The 20005-nt window shown below is 40.4% G+C and overlaps 2 protein-coding genes across 4 annotated transcripts in view; both read right to left on the bottom strand.

Moving 5' to 3' along the window:
• RNF38 (ring finger protein 38) overlaps positions 1-20005 on the bottom strand; it is a 136783-nt gene that overhangs the window by 104038 nt on the left and 12740 nt on the right. The gene's annotated exons all lie outside the window — the stretch shown is intronic.
• LOC129495111 (60S ribosomal protein L39-like) lies at positions 16024-16179 on the bottom strand. The gene has a single exon (XM_055302475.1). It carries the CDS (start codon positions 16177-16179, stop codon positions 16024-16026), a length of 156 nt encoding a protein of 51 aa, XP_055158450.1.

Here is a 20005-nt window from a genome sequence, read left to right as displayed (position 1 = left end):
TAAAGATTTATTTATTTATTTATGATAGACATAGAGAGAGAGAGAGGCAGAGACACAGGAGGAGGGAGAAGCAGGCTCCATGCTGGGAGCCCGACGTGGGAGTCGATCCCAAGACTCCAGGATCACTCCCTGGGCCAAAGGCAAGCGCTAAACCGCTGAGCCACCCAGAGATCCCCTGGATGAACTTTCTTGATAACTGATCCAACAATTTTTATTTCAACCATCTTTCCTGATATTATTCCAATATATAATATCTATCCCTCTGCTTTTTTATTTTATTTTTTAAATTTAAGAGAGAGCAGAGCAAGAACACAAGTGGGAGGGAAGGGCAGAAGGAGAAGCAGGCTTGTACCTCTTAATCCCCCTTCACCTATTTATTTTGCCCATCCCCCCACTCTCTTCCCTTCTAACAACCAATTTGTCCTCTATATTTAAAGCTACGTGGGGGCAGCCTGGGTGGTTTAGCGCCGCCTTCAGCCCAGGGCCCGATCCAGGAGACCTGGGATCATGTCGGGTTCCCTACATGGAGCCTGCTTCTCTCCCTCTGCCTGTGTCTCTGCCTGCCTCTCTCTCTTTCTCTCTCTCCCTCTCTCTGTGTCTCTCATGAATAAATAAGTAAAATCTTAAAAAAGGAAAAAAAAACTATGTGGGATGCCTGGGGTGGTTCAGCGTTTAAGCATCTGCCTTTGGCTCATGGCTTGATCCCGGAATCTGGGATCAAGTCCCGCGTTGGGCTCCTTATGGGGGAGCCTGTTTCTCCCTATGTCTCGCCTTGCTCTCTCTCATGAATAAATAAATAAAATCTTAAAAAAAATTTTTTTTAAAGACTCTGTTTTGTGGCACACCTGAGTGGCTCAATTGGTTGGGCATATGACTCTTGACTTTGGCGGAGTCTTGGTGTCATGAGATGGAACCTCAAGTGGGGCTCTGCACTCTGCCAGGAATCTGCTTGTGATTCTTTCCCTCTGCCCCTCACTCAGCTCACTTGTGCACACATGCACTCACACACACTCTCAAATAAATGACTAAATTTTTTTAAGTCCGCTTGGTTTTGTTTTTTAGATTCCACATGTAAGAGGAATCATATGGTATTTGTCTTGCTCTGTCAAGCTTAGTTCATTTAGCATAATACCCTCTAGGTTATCCATGTTGTCACAAATGGCAAGATAAAATCTTTTACAGCTGAGTATATTCCATTGTATGTATACCACATCTTAATCCATTCAGCTATGGATGAACACTTGGGTTCTTTCCATATTTTGGCTATTGTAAATAATGCTACAATAAACACAGGGGTACATGGGACACCTGGGTGGCTCAGCGGTTGAGCATCTGTCTTCAGCTCAGGGCATGATCCTGGAGACCCGGGATCAAGTCCCATACAGGGCTCCCTGCACGGAGCCTGCTTCTTCCCCTGCCTGTGTCTCTGCCTCTCGCTGTGTCTCTCTCGTGAATAAATAAAATCTTTTTAAAAATAAATAAATAACATAGGGGTACGTATATCTTTCCAAATTAGTATTTTCATATTTTGGGGGTAATACCCAGTAGTGGAATTACTATTCCATATGGTAATTCTATTTTTGATTTTTTGAGAATCATTTATACTGTCTTCCACAGCAGATGCATCAATTTACATTCCCACCAACAGTACATAAATGTTCCCTCTACTCCACATCCTTACCAACACTTGTTACGTCTTTTTTTTTTTTTAAGGATTTTATTTATCTTTTCATGAGAGAGAGAGAGAGGAGGTAGAGACATAGGCGGAGGGAGAAGCAGGCTCCTCGGAGGGAGCCCGATGTGGGACTCAATCTTAAGACCCAAGGATCATGCCCTGGGCCAAAGGCAGACAGACGCTCAACCACTGAGCCACCCAGGCATCCCGCTTTTTTTTTTTTTTTTAAAGATTTCATTTATTTATTTGAGAGAGAGAGAAAGCACAGGGTTGGGGGTGCGGCAGAGGGAGAAGCACGCTCCCCACTGAGCAGGGAGCCCAACTCAAGGATTGATCCCAGGACCCTGGGATCATGACCTAAGCCGAAGGCAGACACTACAATGACTGAGCCACCCAGGCACCTCAACACTTGTTACTTCTTGTCTTTTTTGATACTAGCCACTCTGTTCTGACAGGTATTCTGAAATTACTCTTAGGTTAAATTTACTAATCTATGTTAAAGTATTAACTTCTTTTATTTGTCCAAAAAAAAAAAAATCTGTCAAAATCAGGAATAGAGAATTGCCCTTATTTTGTTGAGTATTTAATATTTTGAGAATAAATCCATTATCATGGTTTTATAACCTTTGATTACAAATCCCCTCAGTGTTTTCTAAGACTGCAAAATTCCTTTATATTTAACACTGTGGATCCACGAGAGCAAGAGACAGAACTTACTCCATAACCTATCACATACAGACCACATAAGATATTAACTCTCAACACTGTATGCTGCTTACAGAGAAATACATCATTCCTTTCACCACTAAATACTATTAGTTGTTCACTTTAGAGTTTTGTGTATTTAAAAATTTTATATTCACATTTTCTACCACTATGTACAAGCTAAGGGTGAGTTTTTAACTAATTGCAGTGTTCTTCCAAAAGAAAATGAAGGAAGGATTACTTAGGAAATTTTTGAACACAAGATTCTCCACAGTAACTGGTAACATCATCATAAATGCTGTTTTATACCTATGTATTTTAAGGGCATTGCTATCTAAAACTTCAGGGGAAATTTTTTTTAACTTAAGAGGCAGAGAATTAAATCCTTTTACCAAAACCATGTCTCTTAATATTTGAAAACTATATTCCAGGACAAAACCACTGCTTCCAACTAGAGACCACAAATGTAATTTTAAAACTTTTTTCATATGGTTTCTTAAGATGATCAACTGCTAAAGATTAAAAACAGTAATGACCAATAAATATACTAGAAATTCCAATTCTTCCATCTATAGGCATAGCATAATTGTTTGATATAATCACACAGTTATCCACACACCTTCCTCAGAACTCCATATGGATGTCTAGCAAAGAAGGTAGCAGAGAGTATTATAAAAATAGATTGTTCTCAGTTTGCAAAAACTCATGGTTTACTTCTCTAGCATAAGTGACCATAATGAAAAATAAACTGTAATTCAAAATTCAAGCAAGCAAACAAAATTCAGAGGCAAGAACAAAAAGAACTTTCATCTACATTGGTTTAAACTATCATATACACATACATTTTTGAGTAAATGCGGTAGCAGCAAAGGGTATCTATATCCAAGTGTGCCTGCCCCATACCACCCCTCCACCACAAGAACAGGGTTAATTAGGAAAGTGAAGCAAATGAAAACACAGTGATAAGTAACTTGCTTTTCCTAGACCCAGGAACACTTAACGGACCAAGAGACACAACCAGCTTAATCAGTGACATATGCACACACAGAGAAACAAAGGGCCACCTGAAGGTGGCAATCAGCAACAAGAAACAGGTTCTGAGACTCTGGTCTAGCTCTACCCAGAGAATTGACATTTGCAGGGAGCAGGGGGGAGCACACAAATGTTCTGGATACCAGTGGCATCTACTGCTGAGAGGAAGGGATTTTTCATCAATTCCTCGCTCTTATCACTTAGATGAAATTCTCAAAAGATGAGCTACCTGCTTTTGCTCCACTTCCATTCTGTGCATGTGTACTGAGCAGCTACTAAGTGCCAGGCACTATATAAGTAGTAGGTACATAATGCTGGTGAACACTGGTGATAGATTTATCTCATGCTGCTTGCAATCTAGTAGGGAAGAAAAGTTAAAGCGGGGAGGCAAGAGCAGGACAGGAGAACCCCAGTCCCACCTTCATTCCCTTGATTTTTTTCCAGTGCCAAATTCCTGGACACAAGGAAGTACATTAGAATGATACATCAAAGTTTATTAGAAGAGATGACAACATGAGAAGTCCAGTCTGCCCTATAAATGTTTGCTTTTGAAGAATATGAGTACTCAAAACCATCTTATTGGATAGAGCAAGGAACAAGTCAACTTGGACTTCAATATAAGCTGTCAAAGACTTTCCCTGTCTTGGGCAAAAGAAGGTTATCAGAATAGAAAGGGAAGGGATAAAGAAAAACAAGGAAGAAGGGACATCAGAAGAGAATGGGCTTCTGGGAACTGACCCAAGACAAAGAACAAAATTACTTGCAGTCTTTTCTGAATTCACTTTCTTTGGAATCGGTTACAATCAAGACCAAGGTCTTCTGCTAAAGGACAGACTCATCTATCTTCCCAGACCTAGAGGGACAAGTGTATGGGCCACATATGTAAGCCCATGAATAAGTAATTATAAATTGTGGCAAGTGCTTCAAAGGAAAAAAAAAACAGGATAAAATGAGAGAACAGAGAGGCTGAACACCTCCTTTTTGACAAGGTAGTCAAGGAAAACCTCAGAGGAAAGCTGAGAGCGAACAGATGAGTAAGAGCTGAGCGAAGGGCAAAGTGAACAGTCTATACAGAGAAAACAGCTTGTAAGAGAAAGGAAATACTGGGTAAGTTCAAGTGCAGCAGAGGGCCAATGAATGGTTTTAAGTAGCTATATGACCCATTGTTTTAAAAGCTCTCTGGTTACTGTAGTGCAGAGAAAATGGGAGGGAAACCAGGGAAGTGTGAGGACCAACTAAAATGCTCTAAGTGGTAGTTCTGGGAGAGAGACAAGATGGTTTTGATGGAACAAAATGAAAGGATACAAGATACATTTTGTAGATAAGTTGAAAAGGACTTGGTGAAGGAAGTGGGAGAAGGGGCATGAGAGTAAAACAAAGGGCCAAAAATAACTCCTGGCATTGCCAATTTAAGCAACTGATTGTACCATTATTGATGGAAAAAACTGTGGGGGTGAAAACTGCTAGAACTCATACAGGAATTCAGCAAAGTAGCAAGATAGAAAATCAATGCACAGAAATCAGTTGCATTTCTATACACTAACAATGAGACAGAAGAGAAATTAAGGAGTCAATCCCATTTATAACTGCACCCAAAACCATAAGATAACTAGGAATAAACCTAACCAAAGAGGCAAAGGATCTATACTCAGAAAACTATAGAACGGTCATGAATGAAATTGAGGAAGACACAAAGAAATGGAAAAGTATTCCATGCTCATGGAATTGAAAAACAAATGTTGTTAAGATGTCTATGCTACCTAGAGCAATCTATACATTCAATGCAATCCCTATCAAAATACCATCAACTTTTTTCAGAGCGGGAACAAATAATCCTAAAATTTGTATGGAACCAAGAAAGACCCCGAATAGTCAGAAGAATGTTGAAAAAGAAAACCAAAGCTGGTGGCATCTCAATTCCAGACTTCAAGCTCTCTTACAAAGCTGTAATCATCAAGACAGTATGGTACTGGCACAAAAACAGACACAAAGATGAATGGAACAGAATAGAGATCCCAGAAATGGACCCTCAACTCTATAGTCAACTCATCTTCGACAAAGCAGGAAAGAATATTCAATGGAAAAGTCTCTTCAACAAATGGTGTTGGGAAAATTAGACAACCACATGCAAAAGAATGAAATTGAACCATTTTCTTATACCATACACAAAAACAGTCTCAAGATGGCTGAAAGACCTAAATGTGAGACAGGAATCCACCAAAATTCTAGAGGAGAACACAGGCAGCCACCTCTTCAACCTCAGCCACGGCAAATTCTTGCTAGACACGTCTCCAAAGGCAAAGGAAACAAAGGCAAAAATGAACTACTGGGACTTCATCAAGATGAAAACCTTTTACACAGCAAAGGAAACAGTCTACAAAACCAAAAGACAACCAACAGAATGGAAGAAAATATCTGCAAATGTCTAATATTTGCAAATGTCTTATCAGATAAGGGACTAGTATCCAAAATCCATAAGAACTTACCAACTCAACCAACACCCAAAGAACAAATAATCCAATCAAGAAATGGGCAGAAGACAGATATTTTTCCAAAGAAGACATACAAATGGCCATAGACATGAAAAAATGCTCCACATCAATCAGCATCAGGGAAACACAAACCAAATCACAATGAGACACCACCTCACACCAGTCAGAATGGCTAAAATTAACAAGTCAGGAAATGACAGATGTTGGCAAGGATGTGGAGAAAGGAGAACCCTCTTACACTGTTGGTGGGAATGCAAGCTGGCACAGCCACTCTGGAAAATAGTATGGAAGTTCCTCAAGAAGTTGAAAATAGTGTCACTCTTGACCTAGCAATTGCACTATTAGGTATTTACCCCAGAGATACAAATGTAGTGATCTGAAGGAGCAACTGCACTCCAATGAATCTAGCACAATAACCAAATGATGGAAAGCCCAGCTGTCTATTGAAGATGAACGGATAAGAAGATGTGCTACAGGGGCACCTGGGTGGTTCAGTCAGTTGGGAGACTGCTTTTGGCTCAGGTTGTGATGTCAGGGTACTGACATCCAGCCCCGAGTTGGGCTCCCGGCTCAGGAAGGAGTCTGCTCCTCCCCTCCCCCTTGTCTGCTCTTGCTCACTGTGTGCTCTCTCTTTCACTTCTGCTCTAAAATAAATAAAATTTTTTAAAAAGTGTGGTATACACACACTCACACAATGGAATACTACTCAGCCATCAAAAATGAAATCTTGCCATCTGCAACAATGTGGATGAACTAGAGAGTAGTAAGCTAAGCAAAATAAGTCAATTAAAGAAAGACAATTATATGATCCCACTCATATGTGGAATTTAAGAAACAAAGAGAGGATCATTAAGGGGAGGAAGGAAAAAAACAAAATAAGATGCAATCAGAAAAGGAGACAAACCATAAGAGATACTTAAATACAGGAAACAAGGGGTACCTGTGTGGCTCCGTTGGTTACGTGTCTGCCTTTGGCTCAGGTCACGATCCCAGGGTCCTGGGACTCAGCCCTGAATCAGTCTCCCTGCTCGGCGGGGAGTCTGTTTTTCCCTCTCCCTCTGCCTATCCCTGCTCCCTCTCAAATAAATAAAATCTTTATTTTCTTTTTAAGATTTTATTTATTTATTCATGAGAGACACAGAGAGAGAGAAAGGCGGAGACATAGACAGAGGGAGAAGCAGGCTCCATGCAAGGAGCCTGACGTGGGACTCAATCCTGGGTCTCCAGGATCACGCCCTGGGCTGAAGGCGGCGCTAAACCGCTGAGCCACCTGGGCTGCCCTAAATAAAATCTTTAAAAAGAAAAAAGCATAGGAAACAAACTGAGGCTTGATGGAGGGGAAGGGTGTCAGGGGATGGGGCAACTGGGTGATGAACATTAAGGAGGGCACGCGATGTAATGAGCACTGGATATTATATAAAATCGATGAATCAGAGATGCCTGGGTGGCTCAGTGCTTGAGCATCTGCCTTTGGCTCAAGGCATGATCCCAGGGTCCTGGGATCCAGTCCCACATTGCATTGGGGTCCCCACAGGGAGCCTGCCTCTCCCTCTGCCTATGTCTGTTTCTCTGTGTCTCTCATAAATAAATAAAATTCTTAAAAAAAAAAAAAGACTAATGAATCAGTGAATTCTACCTCTGAAACTAGTAATTCACTGTATGTTAATTAACTGAATTTAAATTTTAAAAAGGTAGGGATCCCTGGGTGGTGCAGCGGTTTGGCGCCTGCCTTTGGCCCAGGGCCGGATCCTGGAGACTCAGGATCGAATCCCACATCGGGCTCCCTGCATGGAGCCTGCTTCTCCCTCTGCCTGTGTCTCTGCCTCTCTCTCTCTCTCTCTCTCTCTCTCTCTCTCTGTGACTATCATAAATAAATAAAATAAAATTTAAAAAAATTTTTAAAGGTAGCACAGGGAGGAAAAAAGAAAATAACTGAGGTACCAAAGCAGGTCCCCCCAGTTTGGGCTGGGTAATAATTTTAGTTTTTGACATATAAAATATGAGCTCCCTACAAAATGTAAATCTGAGAATTCTCAGCATATAAATGATACTTAATCCTTGGGAACAAATAATATCAAGAAAGAAAACACAGAAAAAAAAAAAGAAAAAAAAACAAAAACAAAAACAAAGGTACAAGCCCAAGCTGTGAGCAGCTCAACTCTGTAGTTACTGGGGGGAAGGAGCAAACAACAACAACAAAAATACACATAAAGATGAGAGGAAAAATCAGCACTGCAAAGTTACAGAAGCCAAGATACAGGGATTCAAGAGTCAATTTTATGTGGGCGCCTAGGTGGCTTAGTCAGGTGAGCGTCTGTCCTAGGCTTAAATCATGATCCCATGATACTGGGGTTTGAACCCTGCGTCTAGCTCCTGTTCAATCGGGAGTCTGCTTCTCCCTCTGCCCACCCGTTTTCCCTCTTGCTCTCTCTCTCAAATTTAAAAAATAAAAAAAATAAAAATAAAAAAAAGTCAATTCCATGGAGGAGTCTACTGAGACATGCAGTGAGATGTGGCCACAGTATCCGTCGGTTTGCAACTCACCATCATTGATGATTTGGGCAAGAGCAGTTTCAGAAAGTAGAAAAAAGGTCAAGTTGATGAGGGCTGATGAGTGGGGTAAGCTATACACCAAGCAGTCTGTTTCTGACTTAGCCCATATACCCCAGCTATAAACAAGCAGCAGGTTCATCACTTCATCTCCTGCTCTACCGAAACAGCCTCCTAACCACTTTTCCTACTCCAAACCTTCTCCTCCTCTATAGCCCATTCTCAGCACTGCAGCCACAGTGATGGTGCTAAAAAGGCAGTTATATCATATCATCACTCCTCTGCTCAGTAATCTCATCTCAGAACAAAAGTTGGAAAGTCTTTATAAGGGTGAAGGTCACCATCCTACTTCCTGCCACTCAGAATTCCCTCCTGCTCTCCAAATACAGCAAGCACGCTTCTGCCTCAGGGCTTTTGAATTTGCATAGTTGACTACGCTTCCTTTAGGTCTCAGCTTGTATCACCATACCAAAGAGGTCTTCTTTGGCCAACAGATTTAAATAGCACCCACTTGGGGCACCTGGGTGGCTCAGCGGTTGAGCATCTATCTGCCTTTAGCTCAGGGAGTGATTCTGGGATCCTGGGATAGAATCCCTTATCATGGGCAACCCGGGTGGCTCAGCGGGTTTAGCGATGCCTTCAGCCCAGAGCATGATCCTGGAGACCCAGGATCGAGTCCCTCGTCAGGCTCCATGCCTGGAGCCTGCTTCTCCCTCTGCCTCTCTCACTGTGTCTCCTATGAATAAATAAAATAAGTAAATTTAATAAAAATTACATTTATATAAATAAATAACACCCACTCCTTTCATACTTTGCTTATCTTTCCTTAACCTACTCTATTTATCTTTTTAGTACTTATCATCTTCATGACCTGTTATAGATTTATTATAGTCTGTCTCACATCACCAGAATGTAAGAGCAGAGGTTTTACCTGATTTTGCTCACTACTGCATACCCAGTAGTAAGTAGGCCTGTACAAAGTAGACACTCATATTTGTTGTATTTAAGACATTAGAAAGGCTATTTCACATATTTTTAAAGACTTAATTATTCATTCATGAGACACACAAAAAGAGAGGCAAAGACTCAGGCAGAGGGAGGAGAAGCAGGCTCCATGTAAGGAGCCCAATGCAGGTCTCCATCCCAAAAATCCAGGATCATGCCCTGAGCCAAAGGCAAATGCTCAACCACTGAGCCACCCATGCGTCCCAGGCCATTTCACATTATAAACTAGTACCCTTAGTTTGGATACAAGTCTTCTGTTATAGAGACAGGGTGAGTCTGATCACTTGTAGACATGCAGGGAAAGTCCCGTTTCTGGGGCCATGAAACTGAATACTATCCTCTAGGCCTTGGAAAATTCACATTAATATCATCCTGTGGCCCATATCCTATAGACTCCTCAAGACGTATTTCCATTCAGATTTCAATATGAACTGTTTACCTTTTGGGTAAAGCAAAGTATACTGTATAAAAATTGTTTGTAATAACTCAAAGGGGTCATAGAGAAAATAGTGGTACTGATAAATCACAAATATGAAGATATATACATATTATATTTGAACAAATTCAGCAGGCATGATGCTCCAGAATTAGGTGACCCTCCAATAATAGAATTATGCATTCTACTCTGTCCATCTAGTTTCCCGAGTCATCTCTCTGATCACCAAGAAACAGACTACATCATTTTTCTCTACAAACTCTCAACCTCAGGCTGTTCTTCCTGGAAGAGTAACTAACTGAAACTCCTGATGAGTTAAGAGCAAACAAAGCTCTGGATTCTGTCAATGAAATGCAAACCTTAATCATATCTTTGAAATGTCTCAATCAGGTTTATCAATCATACAGATCATCTCATGTACTATAGAAAATACATGGAAACACGTATCCTGGAAACTGTAGAACTCATGCGACAAATGAACTGATTTGGGACACCTGGATGGTTCAGCGGTTAAGTGTCTGCCTTTGACTCGGGGCATGATCCCAGAGTCCTGGGATCCAGTCCCACCATCCGGCTTCCTGTGAGAAGCCAGCTTCTCCCTCTGTCTGTGTCTCTCAAATAAATAAAATCTTAAAAAAAAAAAAAAGAACTGATTTATATTTATTGTATAGCTAAGAATGGAAGGCAACAGCAAAAAAAAAAAAAAAGGGAAGGCAACAGCAAACAAGTTAAAATACAGATAAATCTAAATAATTGTAAACCTCACTATGTAATTGCATGAAAACACTTAAAAAAATAATTCTCAAAATAGGTAATACATAAAAATAACAAACACTAGATTATATCCACAAAAAAAGTACAGTGTTGAGAAGCACAGATGTACTGAAATTTTAGATGCTTGTCTAAAAATTATAAAGACACAAAAGATACTATTTAGCTTTTCTTTTGGCAATTAGGGAAAATTTAAAAACCTTTTAAAAATCTACATGGACTCAGTAACACCCGAAAAAATGCTCAGTATCATTAACCATCATGGAAATGCAAAGCAAAACCACAATGAACTACCAGTGCACCCCCAGTAGAATGGGTACAATCAAAAAGATAGAAAGTAACACGTTGATGAGAATGCGAAGAATTTAGGACTCTCATACATTGCTGATGGAAATGAAATATGAACTGGTATGACCAACTTGGAAAAGTTTGGCAATTCCTCAAAAGGTTAAACAGAGTTACAACTGGACCCAGTAATTCTACTCTTGGGTGTGTGTGTGTGTGTCTAAGACAAATGTAAACATATGTCCACACAAAACCTAGTATACAAATGTTCATATCAACATTATTCATAGTAGTCCAAAAGTGGTACAATCTAAGTGCCCATTAATTAATGGATAAATAAAATGTAGTATACTCATATAATGATTATTTGGCCATAAAAAGGAAACCGTGATATACATTACAACATGGATGACCCTGGAAACATTATGCTATGAGAAAGAAGCCAGTCATTAAAGACCATATGTTGTATGAGTCCACTTACATAAAAGGTCCAAAATGGAAAAATCTATAGAGACAGAAAATATATTAGTTGTTACCTACCACTGGCATAGGAGGAAATGGAGTGACTACCAATGAGTACAGAGTTTCTTTCTAGGGTGATGAAAAGATGTTAGAATTAGTGATGATAGTTTCAGAATTGTGAATATACCAAAATACCAAAGGCACAGAATTTTATACTTCACGTGGGTGAACTGTAAGATACATGAGTTATATCTCAATATTTGTTAAATTTTTAAAAAGAATGAGGGATCCCTGGGTGGCTTAGCGGTTTAGCGCCTGCCTTTGGCCCAGGGCGCGATTCTGGAGTCCCACGTCAGGCTCCCAGCATGGAGCCTGCTTCTCCCTCCTCTTGTGTCTCTGCCTCTCTCTCTGTGTGTGTCTATCATAAATAAATGAATAAATAAATCTTTAAAAAAAAAAAAAAAAGAATGAGATAGGGCAGCCCAGGCGGCTCAGCAGTTTAGCGCCGCCTTCAGCCCAGGGCATGATCCAGGGCGAGACCTGGGATGGAGTCCCACAGGATCGAGTCCCACGTCAGACTCCCTGCATGGAGCCTGCTTCTCCCTCTGCCTGTGTCTCTGCCTCTCTCTCTCTCTCATTCCATGTCTCTCTTGAATAAATAAAATATTAAAAAAAAAAAAGAATGAGATAGGAAGGCACAAGGGAAGCTTGTGGGGTATCTGTCATATTTTATTTCTTGACCTAACTATTGGTTACACAAGTGTGTTCACCTTATGATGATTCACTGAACTGCAAACTCAGAAGATGTGAATGTTGCTAAATGTCTACTGTTTGTCAAATACAGGTTTTAAAAGAGAAAAAACTAGATCGATAAATTCTAACTTGGAAAAAGATCCAAGATATAAAGTTGACAAAAAGCAAGTCACAAAATAATATATATATACACTATGGTCCTACTTTTTATAACATTAGACATACATATATATGTATATGCATAATAAAAACAAAAACACACAAGTATATATACATGTTCTCCCTAATCTCTCAAGAATTTGAATACTTTTATTTTCTCTGATACATATTTCTGTAATGTTTGAATTTTTTGCCATTTGCTTTCTTCTTTTTTTGTTTTTATTTTTTTTTTATTTATGATAGTCACACACACAGAGAGAGAGAGAGAGAGAGAGAGAGAGAGAGAGAGAGAGAGAGAGGCAGAGACATAGGCAGAGGGAGAAGCAGGCTCCATGCACCGGGAGCCCGATGTGGGATTTGATCCCAGGTCTCCAGGATCGCGCCCTGGGCCAAAGGCAGGCGCCAAACCGCTGCGCCACCCAGGGATCCCCCATGTGCTTTCTTATAATCAGAAGACTATAAATGTGGGCAGCCCGGGTGGCTCAGCAGTTTAGCGCCGCCTTCAGCCCAGGGTGTGATCCTGGAGACCTGGGATCGAGTCCCCCATTGGGCTCCCTGCATGGGGCCTGCCCCTCTCTCTCTGGGTGTCCCAAATGAATAAAATCTTTAAAAAAAAAAAAAAAAAAGACGATAAATGTATACATTTTTTTATAAAACTCTTAAGGTACACAGAAAGATTTTAATAAAGATGAGAATAGAAATTCCTGAATCAGGGGTGCCTGGGTGGTCCAGTCAGTTAAGCATAAGCCTTTGGCTCTGGTCATTATCTCGGGGTCCTGAGATCAAGTCCCTAACCCAGCTTCCCACCCAGTGGGGAGTGTACTCACCACCCCCTCACCCCTCCCTCTCCCTCCACCTCTCCCCACCACTCTGGTGCATGTGTGCTCTCAAATAAATAAAATCTTTTTAAAAAGAAATTCCTGGGAATCCCTGGGTGGCTCAGCGGTTTAGCGCCTGCCTTTGGCCCAGGGCGCGATTCTGGAGTCCCGGGATCCAGTCCCACATCAGGCTCCCAGCATGGAGCCTGCTTCTCCCTCCTCCTGTGTCTCTGCCTCTCTCTCTATATATATGTCTGTCATAAATAAATAAATAATTCATAGATAGATAGATAGAAAGAAAGAAAGAAAGAAAGAAAGAAAGAAAGAAAGAAAGAAAGAAAGAAAGAAAGAAAGAAGAAAGAAAAAGAAATTCCTCCAGGAGGCACCCGGGTGGTTCGCAGTTGAGCGGCTGTTTTTGGCTCAGGTCATGATCTCGGAATCCAGTCCCACATTGGGCTCCCCGTGGGGAACCTGCTTCTCCCTCTGCCAATTTCTCTGCCTCTGTGTGTCTCTCATGAATAAACAAAATTTTAAAAACAAAAATAAAAATAAAAGAAATTCCTAAATCAGTATACCAAAATAATAGAAACAATAAAACACAAAAGTAATAAAATATAATCATTTTTTGTAACAACTATTGGGGCGCCTGGGTGGCTCAGGTGGTTGTGTCCCACTCTTGATTTCGGTTCAGGTGATGATTACAGGGTCCTGAGATCTAGCCCTGAGTCCCGCTCTGTGCTTCTGTTTCTGTTTCTCCCTCTCCCCCTCCCTAAAAATAAACAAATAAAAATTTAAAAAAGAAATATAATGACCATCATTTGATTGCTTACTATGTGGTAAGGCACATATATTAATTAGCCTATTTTCATATATTAATTAGCCTTTTTACAGACGAGTAAATAGGCAAAGACAGATTTTAATCTAATCAAAAAGCAAAATACAGATTAAGAAAACTGACAAAATCATAATTACAGAGGAAATTTTTAAAAGTAGAGAACATAATGAACTCACTCATGCTTTTTTTTTAACACTGGAAAAGGAATTTAATCTTCTACAAAAAATATCTAATTCACCAAAATTGAGTTATTTGCCCCCACCTTGCCCCATACACATTAAAAATAAGAAAACTAAATGGAACAAACTAAAAAACAAAATAGAAATGGTTACTGCTATGGGACACCTGGGTGGCTCGGCTGTTGAGTGTCTGTCTTCACCTCAGGGCATGATCCTGGGGTCCCTGAGTCCCACATTGGGGTCCCTTCATGGAGCCTGCTTCTCCCTCTGCCTATGTCTCTGCCTATCTCTTTCTGTGTCTCTCATGAATAAATAAAATCTTTAAAAAAAATTTTTAATATAATTCAGCACATAAATAGATTGGAAGAAACAATCTCCAAGGGTAGATAACTGAGTTGAAAAGCATCTGACAAATTTATCCTTTCTGAGAAAAACACTTAAATTAAATAAAAATACTCCTTTAACTTCTTCGGTCTCAGACCCACAGTCAGCCCAACAATGAACAGTGAAATACACCTGAGGTAGCCACATTAAAGTCAAGTAGAAGACATTTTTCTCAGTTATAGCCTAGCCAATTAAATAAGAAAAAAAAAAGAGGTAAATACTGAAAAGTAGTCTAAATTAGCAATCTTTACCCATAATTAAGTTGTCTAATTGGAATACCCAAAGAAAACCTGTGAAAAATTACTAAAACAACAAAACAGGTTAGGAAATAAATAGGAAGGGTTTTTAATAAATATACAAAAATCAACATCTTTTTCTAACATCAGCAAAACTCAAGAAGTATGATGAAAACGCCCCACTGTCAAAAGCAAAAAGAATGTGAAGTACATTGACACATGTGAATTAAACTACAAAACTTCACAAATGTGTTTCCAATCAGGCTATCAATGGGATGAGGGAATTCTGACACACTTTTAAAAACTGTATCTGGAAAAACATATGTGTAAAAAAGTTATTTGATGAAAGCCAAAAAATGTCTTCTCCAAAATAAAAACGATGAGTATTTGCCCTACTAAGAATTTAGCTGTATAAAACTATAATAAGTAAAATGAGGGGATCCCTGGGTGGCTCAGCGGTTTGGCGCCTGCCTTTGGCCCAGGGCGCGATCCTAGAGTCCCAGGATCGAGTCCCGCGTCAGGGTCCCCGCATGGAGCCTGCCTCTCTCTCCTCCTGTGTCTCTGCCTCTCTGTCTCTGTGTGTGTGTGTGTGTGTGTGTGTGTCTATCATAAATAAATCTTTTTTAAAAATTAAATAAACTATAAGTAAAATGTATAATATTGGCGCCAGAATAGCGACAGATCAATAGAACAGAATGCAGAAACAGATCAAGTATTATAAAAATTCTGTAGTATATAATTAAAACTATCATGTTAAATATCTAAGGAACTGTTATATTGAAAAAAAAAAAAAGATTGTATTTATTTGAAAGAGAACACATGAGCAGGGGGAGAGAAAGAGAGGGGGAGACATGCAGACTCCCCGTCAAGACCTGGGCCCAAAGGCAGACGCTTAGCAGACAGAGCCACACAGATGTCCCCTAGCCACACTTTAAATACTTGTCAAAGGCCATTTCTATCACTGCAGAAAGTTCTAACAGTGCTCTCAGTGAGATCTGACAGGAGGAGGAATTCAGTACTTCACAAATCAGAACAGAACAGCAGCTCAGCTGAAAGGTCTCACATTTATTACTGAACCAACCTACTGGTATAGAGGCATAGTAAGAGAGAATCATTTCCTTGATAAGACATATCAATTGACCAGGTAGGAAGGATGCTTCCATATTGATAGGATAGGAACATGGGATCTCCATGCAGCTTAAATATGTGTGCCAATACGTTTGTTATTTCATGATGTGATGCTTCCTCATAAACCCAGCTTGGTCCTTCTCCAGTGCCTCCTCTTGGAGTTGTACCTGATTTTATTACCTGTTTTCATCCGAATCCACTGGGGAATGCGACAATTCTGCTTTTGCTTCTTGGCCAGGAATCGCCTGATTCTGAAAGTCTTGTGAGAAGACATGGCATGGAACAGTCAACCACACACAACTAGGATGGCGGTGAAAAGGAGAGAGGACTAAGGAACTGTTTAAATTGTGCTATGTGGGGATCCCTGGGTGGCGCAGCGGTTTGGCGCCTGCCTTTGGCTCAGGGCGCGATCCTGGAGACCCGGGATCGAATCCCATATCGGGCTCCCAGTGCAGGGAGCCTGCTTCTCCCTCTGCCTGTGTCTCTGCCTCTCTCTCTCTCTCTCTGTGACTATCATAAATAAATAAATTTTAAAAATTTTAAAAAAATAAAAATAAATAAATAAAATTTAAAAAAAATAAAATAAAATAAAGCCACACTATAGGTCAGCCCCGGTGGTTCAGCGGTTTAGCTCCGCCTTCGGCCCAGGGTGCGATCCTGGAGTCCCGGGATCGAGTCCCGCGTCGGGCTCCCGGCATGGAACCTGCTTCTCCCTCTGTGTCTCTGCCTCTCTCTCTGTGTCTCTAATAAATACATTTTTTTTAAAAGCCACACTATATTTAGAAAATGTCTGGAAGGTTACACCCACCAAAATAGTACTCACTACTTCTGGGATTATAGTAGAGGGAGGATGGGGTGGGGTGGGTTTTAAGTAAACAGGAAAACACATTAGAGAGAGGAATAGGACTAGAAGTTCCTTCAGTCAGGGTTCCAGCAATGAAGAGATGACAAACTCAAATTAGAATAAACTGAAAAAGGGACGCCTGGGTGGCTCAGCAGTTGAGCATCTGCCTTCAGCTCAGGGCATGATCCTGGAGTCCTGGGATTGAGTCCCACATTGGGCTTCCTGCATGGAGTCTGCTTCTCTCTCTGCCTATGTCTCTCATGAATAAATAAAAATCTTAAAAAAAAAATAAACTGAAAAGGGTCTATTTGTAAAAGGAATAATTACTAAATTATGTGAGGCCTACGGGTATCACAGAGCCTGGAACAGGAAGGAAACAGGACTAGCACTAGCAGAACAGTTATTGCTCTGGCCCCCCAGAAAGACAAGAGACAGATTCCCAAAACCCAGGTAATAAAATGCAGGCTACCACGAGAGAAGAAGGGATAAATATTCTGACTTCACTCTCCTTCCCTTCAATCTCCTAAAGCTGAACCCAATAAGAAGCCAGAGGATTTGGGAGCTCTTTCTCTGGGGCAGAGAGCCAGGTGGTACAGGGTGGAGGACAGATCTGGAGAAGTAAATGGGAGGCTATCTGGCACAGTTCTCTTATCCCTTTTTATAAAATTAATTACATAAAAAGAAGTACAAGCTCTTCAAGTAAAAAAACCTTACAAAGAAAGCTAAAATCCCACCCTCCATAATCCTAGATCCTTCTTCATTAGTAATCGTCCTTATTACCATCCATTTGTTGTCTATTGTGGATGTTAGATCTTTTTTTTAAGATTTTATTTATTTATTCATGAGAGACACAGGCAGAGGGAGAAGCAGGCTCCATGCAGAGAGCCCAATGTGAGACTGGATCCCTAGACTCCAAGATCACGCCCTGAGCAGAAGGCAGACGCTCAACCACTGAGCCACCCAGGCGTCCCTGTGGATGTTTTCTAGATGGGACATACTCACCAAAATAAAACTCACAGAATTCTTTAATCAGGTGTCACTTGCCTAACATGGACAGTATTCTTTTAAGTTTTTATTTAAATTCCAGTTAGTTAACATATGCATAGTATTTGTTTCAGGTATACAGTACAGAGGTTCAACATACAATCATGCAATACCTGGTGGTAATCATCACAAATGCACTCCTTAATTCTCATCACCTATTTAATCATGAACAGTATTAATTATTACTTTCAGCAAACTTTGCTTCACCGTTTTCAATTACAAAATAATGCTCAAGAAACCAAGACAGATGGTTTGATTCTCCTCGATATTATTTACATTCCACCTCAGGGGATCTCACAACATACTCCCCCTAGCTGTATTAGCATTACCTAGGAATTTGTTTAAAATGCAAAACATAAGGCCCCACCCTAGGGAAGTGAATCAAAAGCTTGGAAGTTGGGGGCCGAATAGTCTTCCTTTTAACCAGCCTTTCAGATGCCTTATTATGCAGGCTAAAATTTGAGTGCCACTACTCCACCTCCTGGCTACTCCAACTACTCCACACTACTCCACCATCATCTGTGCCCTTGCTATATAAATCTGCATTTTAACAAGATTCCCAGGTGATGATGCATAAATATAGTATGAGAGGTACTGGTTACCTCATAGAGCCATAAACCCACTCCCAATCCATATTACCCACACCCATCCAAACACAGAGCATCTATGAATGGTTCTGGGGATGGGAAGGGGGGAGGCCAGCAGAAAGAGCAAAGATTTCTAATCTCTTTGAATTTGAAACTATCACTGCTATAGGGAAAACATTAGCAGTGTATGCCCTAGTTAGGCAGAACATGTTAGCACTGTCGTCTTTTGTGCATGACAGCACATAACTACCATTAAACCATCCCGGAAATGTAATGCTCTTAAGTGTCAATGTTATATGGTTAAGTTCTCATCTTTCTTTTAAAAGAAGTGAATTTCGGGATCCCTGGGTGGTGCAGCGGTTTGGCGACTGCCTTTGGCCCAGGGCACGATCCTGGAGACCCGGGATCGAATCCCACATCGGGCTCCCGGTGCATGGAGCCTGCTTCTCCCTCTGCCTGTGTCTCTGCCTCTCTCTCTCAATCTGTGACTATCATAAATAAATAAAAATTAAAAAATAAAAAAAATAAAAAAATAAAATAAAATAAAAGAAGTGAATTTCAATTTTAACCCTAGGCATAATTTCGTTAAGACTGGTTAACCTTTGTTATTGTTAACGTTGTAGCGGGAATCTATTGTTTTAAAACAAACCACAGTGATGTATTTTTTCTGCTTTAACATGGATACCTTTACCAATTATCTGTAAGTCTACTACTCATCCTTCACTTCCATATAGCTTGTGGGGAGGGTAAAATGTCCCCAGAATTCCACCTTTAACTTCCTGCTGTCTCTCTCAAAGGCTCAGAAATCTCTCCTTTTTTAAGAAATTTTCTTTCAAAACCTGCACCTTAAGTCCTCTGCCTCAGCCTCTCCCTTTGCTCTTCTCTCGTTTTCCTCCATTGAGTCTAAGGCCTAAGTCAACTGTGAGTGAACATGTTGATTCAATCAGGAAATCTACCAGGGGTACTACATACACACTTGTGCTTGAGAATTAGTCTCACTGCTCAATCTAGCCTGACTCAGGCTAATGCAACAATCTTTTTTTTTTTCATTTTTTTTTTAAGGCACTTCCAGTTTCACTTCTAGTTCCTATCAGGTTTACGCCCTGCCCTGCTGCAACACAGCCCCCCACCCCCTCTCTGAGCTTTCCTGACCCAGGAAGTAACACAGACAATTCTGTGGGGCCCATATCCAATTTGACTTGCCTTTCCCTCCTTAAAAGCATTCTTGGAATCAAAATTTCTGAAGCCCCCCCTTTTCAATTTGATAACTTTTCTTCCATAGAAACAAAGTTTTAATCAAACTAAGATAAATTTAGGTCCTGGGGTTTCAACTAAATAGCACCAGGAAAAATAATATAACTGTTCTATCAAACAACTGTACTTCAAAAGGAAACTTGTTTACATTTTCAATGTGCCAAGAGAAAGATTTTGGTATGGCAAAACTAGTTTGATTTCTATCCTCACCCCACAAAACTGTTTATGTTAAATTAAAATCACTTATGTCAGTTCAGGCGGAGTTCATTTTTTAGAAAATTTTGTTCTACCGAAAATTATATTCAAACTACGTACAGTATCAGCTAAACATTCTAGAGTCAAATTCTGGCTTTTGTTTTGACCTTAACATA

The sequence above is a fragment of the Nyctereutes procyonoides genome, unplaced genomic scaffold (assembly GCF_905146905.1).
Source record: "Nyctereutes procyonoides isolate TBG_1078 unplaced genomic scaffold, NYPRO_anot_genome, whole genome shotgun sequence".
Taxonomy (NCBI): Eukaryota; Metazoa; Chordata; class Mammalia; order Carnivora; family Canidae; genus Nyctereutes; species Nyctereutes procyonoides.
The sequence above is the reverse complement of the archived record's forward strand: the minus strand, read 5'-3'. Positions and strand labels throughout refer to the sequence as shown.